This window comes from Drosophila willistoni, chromosome 3R (assembly GCF_018902025.1).
Source record: "Drosophila willistoni isolate 14030-0811.24 chromosome 3R, UCI_dwil_1.1, whole genome shotgun sequence".
Taxonomy (NCBI): Eukaryota; Metazoa; Arthropoda; class Insecta; order Diptera; family Drosophilidae; genus Drosophila; species Drosophila willistoni.
Window position 1 is genome coordinate 24359816 of NC_061086.1, and position 14850 is coordinate 24374665.

A 14850-nucleotide genomic window follows, 5' to 3' on the forward strand; every position below is an offset into this window, starting at 1 on the left:
CGTTTTCTATCCATCGTCTAATGCCGCATAATTAATGATCTCTCTCTAGAGCCGAGAAAAGCGAAATGAAAATTTGTCGGGTAATCTAGTGGGTCACATGAGCAAAACTAAAAAAACAAAGTGTCGTCAATTCATGATACTTTGAATATCGATATCATTTCGCCATTATTGTTTCTTTAGCCAAGTCCTAAGTTGGCCACCAAGTGTCCTAAAGCGATCTTATTGCAAATATGCCAGTAACCTCGACTTTTACTCCCCATTCATTTAATAGTTGTATAAACTAAGCTTTCAGTTTCTTTTTTTCTGGGTGCCTGTCTTGCATTATCGTCTAATTGCATCGCCAGCGCCAGCGAATTCGATGCTCATGGCATTTAGCGCGTCAACAAACGAGCCGACACCGTCTCGACCCCAACTAGAAGTCTCCAACAACACTCCTACCCCCCAAGCCCTCCCACGCTATGGACCTCTACAAAACAAAAACAAAAAAAAAAAAAAGACAATGGAAATCCTAAATTAAGAGTGGACCGCAGGCCGTTCCATTTATCATTTTTCGTTTAGTGACGCGCGTGCCTCGTGAGTTTTCAAATTGAGACGTCATGATTATGCGAAGATCGTGTTAAGTGGTATTTTTTGGGGGGAGGGTCGGTCAGCAGGAGGAATATTCTTTAGCCAGATTTTGGGGCTAAGAAAACTTTAATATTTATTTTGTGATCGATTCATTAAGGCACTTGATACAGGCCGCGCAGGCAACAACTGCAACATTTATTGGTTACAAGTTATATAAAGAAATACTACAAAGATCAGTACAGGAAAATACGAAAGATACAACCGATATAACTAGACTAACTTATCAAGTAGATATATGTGTATGTAAATGGTATATGCATGTAAATTTGTTCAAGTGTATTGGTTAAGTATGCCCTTGAAAAGAATTACTAAATAGATATGTATGTATTAATGAAAAGCTTGAGTATTGATGGCTTCTAGTTTTCCAAGGGTATACAGAATCTTCGGCAATTCCGAAGTTAGTCACATCCGAGAACATTTTTGGTTTTTATACCTAACCTAAGTATGTTATAATAAAATCGTTTTTCTTTGATATTTTTTGTTGATTTTTGGTTTTACGCCTTTGGTGTAAAACTAAGACTTAAATAGGGAGGTGGGGGATCTTCTTCTTCCTCCTCTTCGTCACTGGTCGAGGGCGGTGTGTCCAGATTGGCAATATCCACATCCAGATAATCCTCCTTGGCTTGCAACAGCTTGTCCATATACTCGACAATCTCCGTGAAGGGCGGACGATCGTCAGCATTAAAATGCCAACACTGACGCATAAGAATGTAAATGTTTATCGAGCATTTTGATGGCTTCTCCATGCGCTGTCCGGACATAAGATAGCTATAGAGCTCTTCGGCTGACATAATCGCCGGATAGGGTTGGGCTCCAAATGTCATTATCTCCCACAGCAATATGCCATAGGACCAGACATCGCTCTTGGAATCGTAAAACTTCTCCTGCAGCGATTCCGGAGCCATCCACTTGATGGGCAATCGGCCATTCGTATTTTTCCGATAGTAATCCGTGCTCTGTATATCACGAGCCAAACCAAAGTCAGCTATCTTCAGAACGTAGTCGTCGCTAACGAGGACATTACGTGCCGCCAGATCACGATGAATACAACGACGCGAGGCCAGGTAGTCCATGCCACGGGCAATTTGATGTGCGAACTTGATTAGATCCTTTTCGTTGATTAAATGCTGCGGCGGGGGCAGCGGAGAGGGTGGAGATTTGCTTGAGTCAAGTGGATCTCTGCCATACGGCCGATTCTTGAAGAGGAAATCCTTGAGATTGCCGTGAGGGGCATATTCCACGATAACATAAAGTGGGCCGCTTTGACTGCAGCAGCCCAAAAGGTTAATGATATTCGGATGTCGACCAATTATCTTCATCACTTCCATTTCCCGGACCAAACTGGCTATGTCGTCGTCAGTGTGTCCTTCCTTAACCATTTTCACGGCAACAATAGCATTATTCACCTCAGCCATGACAACTCTGCCAAACGCTCCTTCGCCCAAGGTGGCACCCAAAATAAGCTGTGCTCGTGGAAGTTCCCAGTCGGAGTCGAGTGGAAATTCGTATTCATTAAACGGAGTCGGCTCATTGCCGCTTTGTAGGACAGTGGTGCGTTGCTTCTCTATCTTAACCACTGGCATTATCATGGTGTCCATTGAGCCACTTGAATCCCCACCACCAATGCCAGCGCCACCCTCTGGCTTGTAAATGATCACCTTTTTAGTCCACTGGTGCACCCGTTCAATGCGCTGTTTCAGCAGTTTGTCGTGCTTCATCTTGCGCATGGCATAGAGTACGAAGAAAATCCACAGGAATATCAATATGGCAATGCCCGCCACCACAATAATCATCAATACGGCTTGACCAGTGCCCATTCCGGCTTCAAGAAGCTGCAGACTGCTCATTACTCTCAGATAGGCTTTGCTTCCCGACTGTCCCAGGCTATTGCTTTCGATGCATGTGTACCAGCCCTCCTTGTCCTGGGTCACATTGACAAACTCCAAGCTATCCATATCCTCGCCAATAATAGTCCGCGTCAAGGAGCAATTGTTGGCCGACTGGCAGGGTTCAAACATCCATGCCTTTTTGCTGGTCAAGTCCGAGAGATATTTACAATCCATTTTGCCACTGCCATTGATCTGCAGGGTTAAGTTGGCGGGTCCAATCAGTAGAATTGGTTTGTGGTTAACTCGATCGCTGACAATCAAATTTGCAGTGTGATTGATGCAGCCCAAGGGATTGCAGACAAGACACATGTAATGATTGGAATCATCTGGTATCAGATCCTCCATGATGAGTTGCCAACGTCCCTTTTTCGTGCGGCCATAGGTCCGGGTCCATTCACTAATACCATTACGATACCAGGTGATATTTGGATCCGGATAACCTGAAGCATGACAGCCCAGATTCACCGATGAACCCGAGGGTTTAGTATACATCACGGACATTTTCAGGGGGTTCTTAAAGCTGGGCGATGCTTGCTTTTCCGTATTTCCTGATACTGATTTGTGGCTCAAATCATCATCCTCCGAATCTTGATCCATGTCCTCTGCGGCAGGAGTTTGGAAAGTGCTGCTGTTGCTGCTGGTATTATTGTTTGCCGATGTTTCGTAGTCCTTGATCATTTCCTGCGAGCTAGATGGCGGCCGTCTGGCCTCAGCTTGAAGAAAAATCATTGCCACAAGCAGCAAACAGCACAGCATCGAGATCTGACTTTGAATTCGACATCGACACTGCCGTCTACTACTTCCCGTACTCATTTTGCTGCGTCTTTGGCTGGCAACGTTGCTGTAGCAACTGAAATTTCTGTAGTTGTTGTTGTCATCCATTTTTAGCATATTTATTTTTGTAACTGTATATCTATATCGGAGGCTCTGATGATGCTGATGATGCCCTGGGGCACCCTAAGTGCCACTCGGCCTGAGCGCCCTTCAATGGCAATGGCAACGGCAACGGCAACTGCAACTGTAACTCCGTCTGTTTGTCGTCGGCGTCGGGGTAGGCTTCGTTTTGCGGGATACTGTCGCATGTGTTGTTGGTTTTTTATTCACCGGAAATCCACTTTACTCCATCACTCTCACTCTCACTGTATCCACTCACTCACTTCGATCTCTCCCTGTGATCTCTTCTAGTTTTCTAATTTATTTCAGTTTCCTTCCTCCTCTCTCTCAGTCCTCTGATATCCCAGCAACATGTGTTTTTAGCTTAGTCTTTGAAGTGTTTCCGAATTGCAATTGGAGGCTGATGATGATGATGATCACTTCTCATCACTCTCACTCTCACTTGTAACGGAAATATCTTTCCTAAAAATAATATATGTATATACCTTTTCGGTATATCTATATTATGGCCTCTTTAATTATTGTTACTTGAGTTTGATTTACTCAGCAAGTTGATGGATTTATGGCAGAAGGCATTTTTGTCACCAAAATAAGCAAGAACGACAGAAGGAGAGCACTACGGGTAAGTTGAGAGGCAAAGCTGTGGGCGTTTTAAGAGTTCATAGATCATTCAACAGCTGCTTCTAAGGGGACACTTTTTCTTGTTGATGATGTTGTTCACTGATGTTGATGTTTTTTTTGTTGTTGATGTTGTTGATGTGAATGCAGCACCTGAAAGAATTTAGATGATTAGATTTATGTGCATTTCCTTTGAATTCAAGAACTTTCTATTTCCCTTTTTTCCAAACCCAAACAAAAAAAACATGCAAAGTAACCACAAAATTTAGGGAATCGGCTATAAAAATACATGTATTGCACTCGTTAATCAAAAAGACAGAATTTTTCCTTTGATCTTTGTTCACTAGTTGAAAATTGTTTACCAAAAATTTCGCCAATTTCATTCATAAGCTTTTTGTCGGAAACTTTATCTATATACAATACATATGTATGGTATATATATCTGAGTGTACGCCTTATATGTACGTATATGTAGGTAAGACTAAATTTCATTAAAGACCATTTCCATTTGGCTCGACTTAAATAGAATGTCGTGCTCGTTTCCGGTATAAAATCGCGAGATTTTTAAGCGCGTGCCATGTCTGACACAGAAAAGGAGGCGAGAGTTAATCAGAACAATTTATTTGGCACAAGTTTAAAACCAAGATCAGCGCACTTCAAAAGTTCATCCAGCCTGCAATAGAATGCGTCAAATCAATGGAGACTGCAAGTAGTTCACATATAGCAGACTTTTTTTTTGTTTTTTGAAAATACATATTCTATTTTTTGCACAACACATTAACAGCACACACACACAAACACACACACATAGAGCTACGTGAAAAATACATGTATACATACACCTAAATATCGTATGTGTATATCACATTGGAGGGTGGCCCGTTTAGCAGCAATTTCTTTATCCGTACGTACAATTCAACGATCTTTCCGTATGCGAGTTGTGTATTTCCACAGTGCTAACAGAAAACTGTGTTCTGTTTAGTAGCAACGTAGTTCCTACGCTCACTCGCTCACTACACTATACTACAGAACATCGTCGTCGGGTAACGCACACTAAAAACATCCTACTCACTGCGCCGGCGTCGACGACTCAATTTAGTGGCCCTGCTTCCATTTGGTACAACATTTTATTTATTTTGTTGTTGTTTTTGGCTTTCGGTTTTCGGTTTTTTTTTTCGTTTTGCCGTTAAATTTCCAATGTTCTGTGTTCTGTGTGTGTACAAAAAGTCTCATTGTTGGTCGTTGCCTTTAGCTTCCCGCATCTTTTTGCGCCTCTTTTCGCTTTCAACGGTTGCCTTAATTTTTCACATATGTAGGTATGTACATATGAATGTGCAGAGCTCTCTCTCTCATTCTCTCGGATTCTCTCAACTATCCCACTCACTCACTCACTCCCTCTCATTGCTGATCTCTCGCTTAATTAAAACAGACACACACAGAGTGTAGTGTGTGCCTCTTGTTGTTCTTGGTGTGCTCACAACAACCCACATCTGGCGGCGTAGAGAAAATTAAAGAAATTAAAAACTACTGGGCCCTCCGTCCCGGCCGTCCCGTCTTTTATGTCAACGTCCAGAAGAAGCAAGGGCAAATATTGTTTCGAGTTGCGTCTGGTGTCTATTTGAGACAACAAAACGTCACTCCTCTCATATTCCATCTCTCTTTCTCTCTCTCTATATATATATCTCGCACACAAATACTCTCTGGCAATATGCAGAAGGCACATAATTTCACTTTTCTACCTAGAATACGATCGTGCCACACATATGTTGCACATACGCATCTTTTGACTGGATCTGGCGTCTTGGGTAAGCATTCAAAAAAAGGAAGGGCGCGAGTCTCTGATTTTGTGAGAAAGGGTTTGCTTCGATTTTAGATTCCTAGAAGATCTTTTCCCTGCAAAAATATATTTCCGATTTGAAGGTCACAATTTGCATTGAAATTAAAAACCTAAAAAAAAACCACATCAATATATGTATGTACTAACATCCTGCCTAATATATGTATGTATACTACATCTAGTATATTTCCTGTCCACACTCAAAATTAATAAACACACAGCGAAAATAATTGCCATTTTTCAACGTGAAAAGTAAACAAAATTTGTAGTAAAATATATAGAACTCATCACCTTTCCAAGTTGAATTTTTTGGAAGCCAACAAACTGAGAGTGAGTGACGCACATTCGATATGGGCACGAGTCTGTAATATTGGAATGCATCGTTGGTATCTGAGAGAACGTGAGAAATCGAAGGTTTCAGATGAAGCTTTATCGAATAAATCGAAACAATGAAAGAGGTTCTATTAAGTTACAAATGTGTATAATCTTTATTTATGTAAAGATTACCCAAACTTATAATACATAATTGCAAAGTTGAGAACGCAAAACGGAACTGTATCGACAACAAATTGAGTGACTGCCAAAAGCAACAAAACAGAAGCGCACATTGTACACGACAGAAAAGAAGAGCAGAAAGCTTCCTTTCCATGCCAACAGATAGATCGGTATATATGTATGTATACATCTATACATATGTATAGTATATAGAGCAAGTCGGACAAACAGACAATTTAACAATGTTTGTTTATGCGGCTAGAAAATATTGCATGTTCATATCGTACAAATATACATTTATATATGTATGTATATGTTATAGACATATATATGTATGTAGATTTGTGTAGTAGCATGCTGTCGATCGAATTTGTGTTGATAAACAGAATCCATGGAGAGAAAGAAGATGATGAAGATACTTTGCCTGGGGGCATATGGGGAAAATTTCATGGGAAAAGCAGAAAAACTAAAACTGAAATTTTTGTTATTACAATTTTTAGTTGCACTGCATAAATAAATATGACACACAAACAAAACACAACTACAAAAGTTAGATATTGTGGAAAAGTGCTTTCAACTTGGGCATAAACCATAAAAATTTATGGCTTGTGGTGGGACGTTTGGAAGGGGGTAAAGGGGAAGGGGGTAGAGCATTCACTAGCCTAACCGACCGAGCATAAAAACATTTGTTAATTGAATGCGACACAAAAAAATTGGACCAAAATCTGGGACTGGCCCCCGTTTTGAAAAGCAACGAAAACAATTCTAAACTTTGTTGGAAAAAAAACCAAAAAAAAAAACAGTCAATTTGCGCTCTGTGGCGGTCAATCAAAATGTAGACTAAACAAATAATTCGCGCAATTACGTAGAACAACAAAATCAACATCAAAATATAGTTCACATATTACACAAATTACGCACTATTTGTTATAGTATTCAATATCTTCAGCTTGAACCGTTTAAATTTAAATGGAAATCATGTCGAAATATTTAAAATATCTTACCTTGTTTATGTGTTTTCTATTGATTGCAAAATTTTGTATCCAAAAGTGTCACCACTCTGTCTTTCTCTCTCTCTCTCTATGGAATTTCACGGTTAGCACTTGTTGTAAATGTTTCAACAACAGAAATTTCCATTCAAACGTTTTTCACAATGGATCCACTTAAAATTCCTCAAATATTTCTTAGTCTACGGCACTTAAGAAACAAGCTGCATAAACAGTGAAAACGCAAAACAAATGTACAATAAATAATTTAAAAAACAACAAGTAGTAATTATCTCGATATCAATCGAGAATAGTTGCAGTTCAGATGTGTTCGAATCGCTTTAAAACTGTACAACTGTAACGACGCGCTGTTCTATGGCAACTGATCGTCAGAGACTGCAAAATAAATCTCTTCAATTGAAAATGAGGGAAAGAATGATACAAATACGAGTACGACTGAGTGGCTGGCTGCCCTCCCCATCATCAGTTGAAACAGAAGCGGGAGCAGCATCAATGCTGAAGGAAAAGATCTCATTTTTATACCCTAGGAAAAAGGGTATATTAATTTTGGTCAGAGGCATGCAACGCATAGAAGAAAGCAGACCGTATAAAATATATATATTCTTGATCAGCACGACGAGAAGAGTTTATATAACCATGTCGGGATCCACGCAAGCCACTCATAGACTCCTCAGCTACAGAGTTTCAACTTTGATCGGGTTGTATATCGCGGAATTAGCCGGATCGGACCACTATATCATATAGCTCCCATACAAATGGTGACTTTTCTCAATAACTTTGTTATTTTTGAAGCTATTGTCATTAAAAATTGTAATTCTAAGCAAGCCACTCATAGACTCCTCAGCTACAAAGTTTCAACTTTGATCGGGTTGTATATCGCGGAATTAGCCGGATCGGACCACTATATCATATAGCTCCCATACAAATGGTGACTTTTCTCAATAACTTTGTTATTTTTGAAGCTATTAAAAGATTGTAATTCTAAGTTTGGCAAAGCTATTAATGACTGTCTTTATTATACATATATAAAGATCTGGTACCTATATCCCATAGGTAGGATAACATATGCCAGTTTAATATACCTATTAATGACTGTGACGAACTTGATCGAAATCGGGTAACTAAATTAGATAGCTGTCATACAAACAAACGATTCAGTAGCATGCTACTTATGCCGGACTGCTTTAGCCTAAGCATTAAGGAAGAGGAAGATCAACAAAAACAAGGGTATACAAACTTCGGCACGTTCGAAGTTAGTCCCGGCCCTCTAGTTGTTTCTCAAAATGCATGTATTTTTGCGGTCGATCCAAACAGAGAAAACATTGTATAATCCTCATAATATAAGGGGGAGAATTGGGAATAGAAATGGCGGGGCGGGGCAGGGCGGTAGCATATGGGATATCGGCGACGGTGGCGGCACACATGTGTGTCTGAGTGGCCTTCCCTTGGAAAGTAAAATGTAGTTGAGTATCGTTCTAGATGCCAACAAAATTTTTGAGTCAAACGCGTGACAGAATTCTAAAAAAGTGCAGCATAATTTTATGCGCTGATCCAAATATTTTAAATTAGTTTTTTAATTTTCTTCGCTCTATTATTTTGAGAAATGTTCTGGCCGATTGCATTAGAGCCATTTTTAAATTGTAAATTTTAATAATTTTAAATAATTCTGTCATTCTAGACAATATAATATTCAAATTTTCAAAATATTTAAATTTTAATATCATTCGCACAGGTTTCCAAATATTATCAACTTAAACTCAGCTTCTCATGCTGATCAAGAATATATATACTTTATGGGGTCGGAAACGTCTCCTTCTGTGCGTTACAAACATCTGACCAATTTTATAATTCCCTCTGCAAGGGTATAAAAATATATATTTTGTAAACGAAATATGGTAATATACCACCGTAATATTAAATATAATATACACAAATTTTATGACATAAATTATTCGAAAGTAAATTGAGTATCATTTAAAAAAATTTCCTTCTACTTTAATCTTCTAATTAAAATTGGATTATAGAAATTATTTTTTCAACAGAATGTAAGAAACCTTTGTCAAATAGAAATTTTCGAATTGGTTACAGACCGTTAAATTTAATAACAAGAATTCCTATTCCGTCATTAATCAATTGTAAATTTAATAATCCTACAGACCTGCGATACATTCCATCCAGAATAGATTTAAAGATGTTTAGCATCTATGCAAATGGGATTCATTAGCTGGCACAATGCTGGACTCTCAGTCAGTTAGCCGTTTATTAATTGGAAGGCATCTTAATAACTAGCAAAAAAGAAAGACACCAAAAACAGTAGCCAAATCTAACAAAGAAAAAAACACTATACATAGGAACTCTAATGAAGAAGACACTTGAGGCCATCAAAGCACACACGCTGTGAGGAGAGATTGTCCCAAAGCCCCAAAGACAATGGCATCGTTTAGTCGTCAAGCAAAGAAAAGGGTACAACTATTCCGAAGGGCAATAGAGTCGAGTAGAGTATACAAAACAATTAACGATTATTGGTTGTTAATTTGTGAGTGGTTCCCCGCTTTGGGCCAAATGGCGTTTTGCTTGATTGATCAATAGCAACACACTTAGTTATCCAATAGAAGCAATAGAAATAATATAACCCAGATGGTACATTTTCTCCTTTTTGTACAGCCAACACTTTATGGCCTCATCCATAACGGAAGTTATATGGTCATAATACTTAAATTTTATAGGTATCCAGGTACTAGCAAAAATAGCTGCAACTGCAACTTCGACATGAGCCTCCTTTTTTTTGCTAAGCTTCCGTATGGTTTTTCAATTTGACCAGAAATTGAACACAAGTTGTTGGCTCTCTGCAAACATAGATATAAATATTGAAAATTGGCCCAGATGCACGAACTGGGAACTGGGAGATGCGAACCGGCTTGGAGACAACACGATCTGCAAACGATCACAGCGAACAGTTTCGATGATCTCGTGCGGTGCAGCCAAACAGCATAAAGTTAATTGCTAATATGATTAATTGCACATTAACATGAAGTTTTATTGCCAATTATATTGAAAATATGCCACGCTGACTTGCCAGGATTATGGGAAAATCCAAAAAAAAAACCGAAAACCGAAATCAAAACCAAACTATGCTAAAGGAAAGCCGGAAAAAGGTAACCCCAAAAAAAACAATCGCATGGCCATTAAAGTTTTTAGTCAATGAAATATGCAAATAGAAATTACTTTGGTAATCGAAAACCTAAACCGTTACACAGAGTGCCAACTGTCAAAGTTTGAATACAAATATTTTAGTTACATGAGGCAAAAAAAAATTTTGCCATCTGCTCCTTTGGATTATGAGTGGGTGCAAAATGATGCGGGTGAAACTATACGACGAGAAAACTCGAATCGCATTTGAAATCACTCAAAACTCTCTATATATTGAAGAGATTTGAATTTGAATTATTGGCTCTCCCCTTTTTGAGCATTTCCGGTCTTAAATCTTTAAAGCGCGTGAGCTAATCATAACTTACAATGTGGTCCGGCAGTTTGACAGGCCAGGCCCGGTCCCAATGCCAGAGCAAGAGCCAAAGCCAGAGCAAGAGATCTCAGAGTCTTCAGAGAGTCTGCCAAGTCAGTCTCATTCCAAGAGAGGATCATGGATCATGCATGGCTAAAGCCAAAAGCTCGGGGCTCTGGCAAGCTGTGCGAGCTGTCAATGAACTTGTATGCTCTTGATTGATTTATATTGTGTGGCACTGTCTTTTATATATGCATGCTCTATGCCGATGTCTTCTGATAGATCATTGTAGATCTTTGGATCTGTATTGATAAATAGTAAATCAGCTTAGGCACGAGTTGATGTTGCGGGTTTCTTGTTTTCAACACTAAAAACAAATGAAAAAGAAACTGTGGAATCGTCGTCGTCGTCGTCGGCAGGTAAACTAATGAAAGGTGTATTAATTATATTAGACAAACTCTTTCAATCTCCTCTCTCTCTTGGCGTCTTCTCTCCTCCTTAGTCTGGCTGGAAGGCAGTGCTACTGTATAGAGTCTATACAGAGCTATCATTTAAGCAGAGGATGTGGATGACGACGTTGAAACTGGCGCTTAAAAAGTGCGTTTAAGCCTGGCTTCATCTTTGGCTTTGGTTCTCTGTCTCTGGCCGGATTGGGCTTGGCGCGGGCGTGGCTCAAGCTTTTCTGCCTAATAATAATCATGTGATGTAGTAATTGACGATTTATGCTAAGCCCAATATAATTTACGCCGCTGGAAACCTTGCCGACGACTGGCACAAACACAACAGATTGCAAGAGGGGTAGGGATAGAGAGTTAACAGGAGAGCGGGTACAGAATTACCCATAAATCATTACTGCACCTGGGACAAGAGGAATTGAATACATATACATATAGACGCGTAGATATACATATATGCTCAAGATCCGGGATATTTTCAGTCGAGGTTGGTGCTACTGGCCATAGATTGGCGGCCAAAGACTTAACAACTTTCCCACACACCATGTCGACAACCGACCGACCATGTATGTATATGTCGGCCAGCATACACACATCTCAAATTGACAATTAACCGTAAGGTTTCAAACGAATTCTATACACCCTTTGTTGGTGTTAGCCAAATGAAATCCCCAAAAATAAGTACATATACTTACTTACTTACCTTGTAATAGGTTTCCTTAAATCAATCGTTAATTGTGTATAACCAAGTGTAGAATTCGAAAAATGCAACATTAGTTTTGTTGCAATACTCTTCTCTTTAACCATTTTGGATTAAAGTGTTGGCACGCAAATTATTTATTGTTGTCTGCTGTAACCGTTCCACCGATATTTACATATATCCGCCGATTCATACCACAAAAGGCTACCGTATTTCTTGTGTACCTTAACCGACCTTCTCCTACCACAGATTGTTGTTCTTCCAGCGGTTTGGTTTTGTTTTGTTTGGTTCCGATCTGCGTGCCAGTGTGTCTGGGGCTGCTCCAAAAATGTCGCTGACATAACTGTACCGCATTATAAGCGGTATAAGGCATGTGGCATGCGTGGTGTGTGGCTCGTCGGCGGTGCGGTGGCGTGCGCCTAGAACTGCTTTTTGGCAGCAGCAGCAGCGGCAACAGCCCCAGTTCAGATTCAAGGCACGTCGCTGTTTTTGGCATCAAACACATGTCGAAGGCACATGAAAGGATCGCATACTGTGGCCTGGCCATGGACCGTACGGTTCGTATTGAACAATTTCGAGAGCTTTGGCTTTGCATGTTTGGCGTTTCAATGCGCATTAATTTTGTGGCTGTTGTTGCTGTTGTTGCTGTCGACACGAATGGCCATGAAAGGTTAATAAATCAAATGCATATGCATGAATTACTGCACCTGAGTCCAAGTCTTAGTCCTGGCATGCGACTCTTTTTTTTTTTTCTTTCGCTTTATACTATTATAATTTCCTTTACTGCCATTTATGGTCAATCCTCTCCCCACCACCGCATCTAAAACAGCATTCGACCATTCATCCATTGTGGGTAATCAAAATCAGCGCCTTTTGTGACTGAGCTCAGCATTAACACCAAATTAAATTTGATTTTACAACTCCGTCCGGTGGAAATTGGGTCATCATTTAGTTTCTCTTCATCTCCTATGTATGTGCTGAACATAAATGAGTTATAAGCAGCGTCACTTAGATGCATTTAATCTGCATTTATGACCCAGTTTGGTTAGCTTTTGTTACCCGAATCACGTACGAGGATTAATCACTAAATTAATTGAAACAATTTTCCAGCAAAGCCGACAACAGCATCAGAAATTGCTACTAGCGCTGCTACAGAAGAAATTAATCAGCCGATCTTGGGGTTGATGGCGCCGATCAACTCAACTTGTACCTGATCATTTGAACTGATGCTGAAGCTGAAGCTGATGCTGGTGTTGATCGGCATGTTCGACGTTTGTACGTGTTTGGCATTTACAATGAACGTCAAATGAGTTGTCCAACCATCTTACACATGTCGCTGAGATCATGATCATCGTGGCAAGTGATCAATGTGCTTGTGATCAGTGACCAAAAAATATGGCCAATTGCCAGCTACTAAACATAAAAGTCAAGTGATCATTAATGATGATGATGATGATCATGCAGCTTGTTGCTATTGCCATTGAGAGAGCATAACGCATCGATTGCCGCTGATCAGCAACGTTATTTCGTGCTGTTACCCAACATCAGCATTAACAGCCTTGAAGGCTACTGCTAATAACTTTTAATTAAATTAAAACTCCGCCTATTTGCGTTCATCTTTAGATTCGTGATCATCATCAGCGGCAAAACAACAAATGCATTTTCACACCAACAAAATATCAAAAAGGAAACCTAGGACTTGGTAAACCGAAAAAACTGAAGAAAAATAAATATATTGGCCCATAGGCAGGTGCAGGCACGACTACAGCCTTTTGATCGTGGCTTTTTTGCAAGTCAAGTCTAGTCGTAGTTGGTATCGAGGAGACGCTGCTCCTCCTACTCCACTCTCCCAAGGCTTTGGCAATCATTTAAATCGTTGTGATTATGATCAGCAAGAGGCAGGCAGGCAGGCAGGCGCATTTAGGCGTTATGTTTTCTCTAAGCTGCACCACTTACTGGTAAGGCTGTTGCATTTTTGTCAGTTGTTATTGTTGTAACAGACATAGTACATAATTGATCAATTAAAAATTAATACCAATTTTGTTGCGCTTCAGGTGAACGATCCAAAAAAAAAACTTAAAAAAATACTTCCTCATTTGGATAACTCTTACAAGACAAAGATATCGGTCGTTTATTTTCCATTATTCACATATCTTAACTAGCGCCGGCGCCATTCTCAATTGACAGAACTCTTCATCTATGAAACTTAATCGCTTATAATCAAGCCTAATCAGGTCTAACTTCGTCAAGTGATGGAGAAGAGAGGGTATTTCGCGCCATTAAATTAACCAAAGAATGCGGAAAATCTTCAATTCCAGCTCATATGTAACAACTAGTTTCGCACTGAAATGCAACTGCTACAGATTCACTTTACTTTGCTTAATGCAGGCTCTACGCTCTAGTCTCGGTAAATCAAATCTATATAGTTTTTGCCCTCAGCTACTTACAGACAATCAGCACGAACTCATATCCCAATCCCAAGCCCAGGCGGTTGTAATAATTTCACTTCTACAGCAATAGAATTTGTCTCTGCACTCGACCAAAGGCCAGCGGGCAGCCACTGCGCACGCGCCACGATCGCATAATAGAACCGAATGGAAGGAAGGGTCGGCGGTGGTGGTGGTGGTCTGCAGAGAACCTGTCTGGGCACGGAGAAGATGCAGGTTCTTTTCGTTTTCTCTGTTTGTTATGTGCGCTTTGTCGCCGGCGGTGGAATTATGCTCAAAGTCAAAGTGTTAATCAGGAAATTGTTGCATGAAAAGTCAGTCGTCTACTGTTCTGCTTACTATAATCATTTTAAAATCTCTCATACCCTTATAATGTATA

The 14850-nt window shown here is 39.9% G+C and overlaps 1 protein-coding gene across 1 annotated transcript; it reads right to left on the reverse strand.

Moving 5' to 3' along the window:
• Positions 1-715: 715 nt before the first annotated feature.
• On the reverse strand, positions 716-4159 carry LOC6647554 (fibroblast growth factor receptor homolog 1). The gene has a single exon (XM_002070003.3). It carries the CDS (start codon positions 3405-3407, stop codon positions 1122-1124), a length of 2286 nt encoding a protein of 761 aa, XP_002070039.3. The 5' UTR covers positions 3408-4159; the 3' UTR covers positions 716-1121.
• Between the last annotated feature and the right edge of the window lie 10691 nt (positions 4160-14850).

Bases quoted from the DNA above. Each gene is read 5' to 3' on its own strand.
- LOC6647554 (XM_002070003.3), bottom strand. From the start codon at position 3,407: ATGCTAAAAATGGATGACAACAACAACTACAGAAATTTCAGTTGCTAC.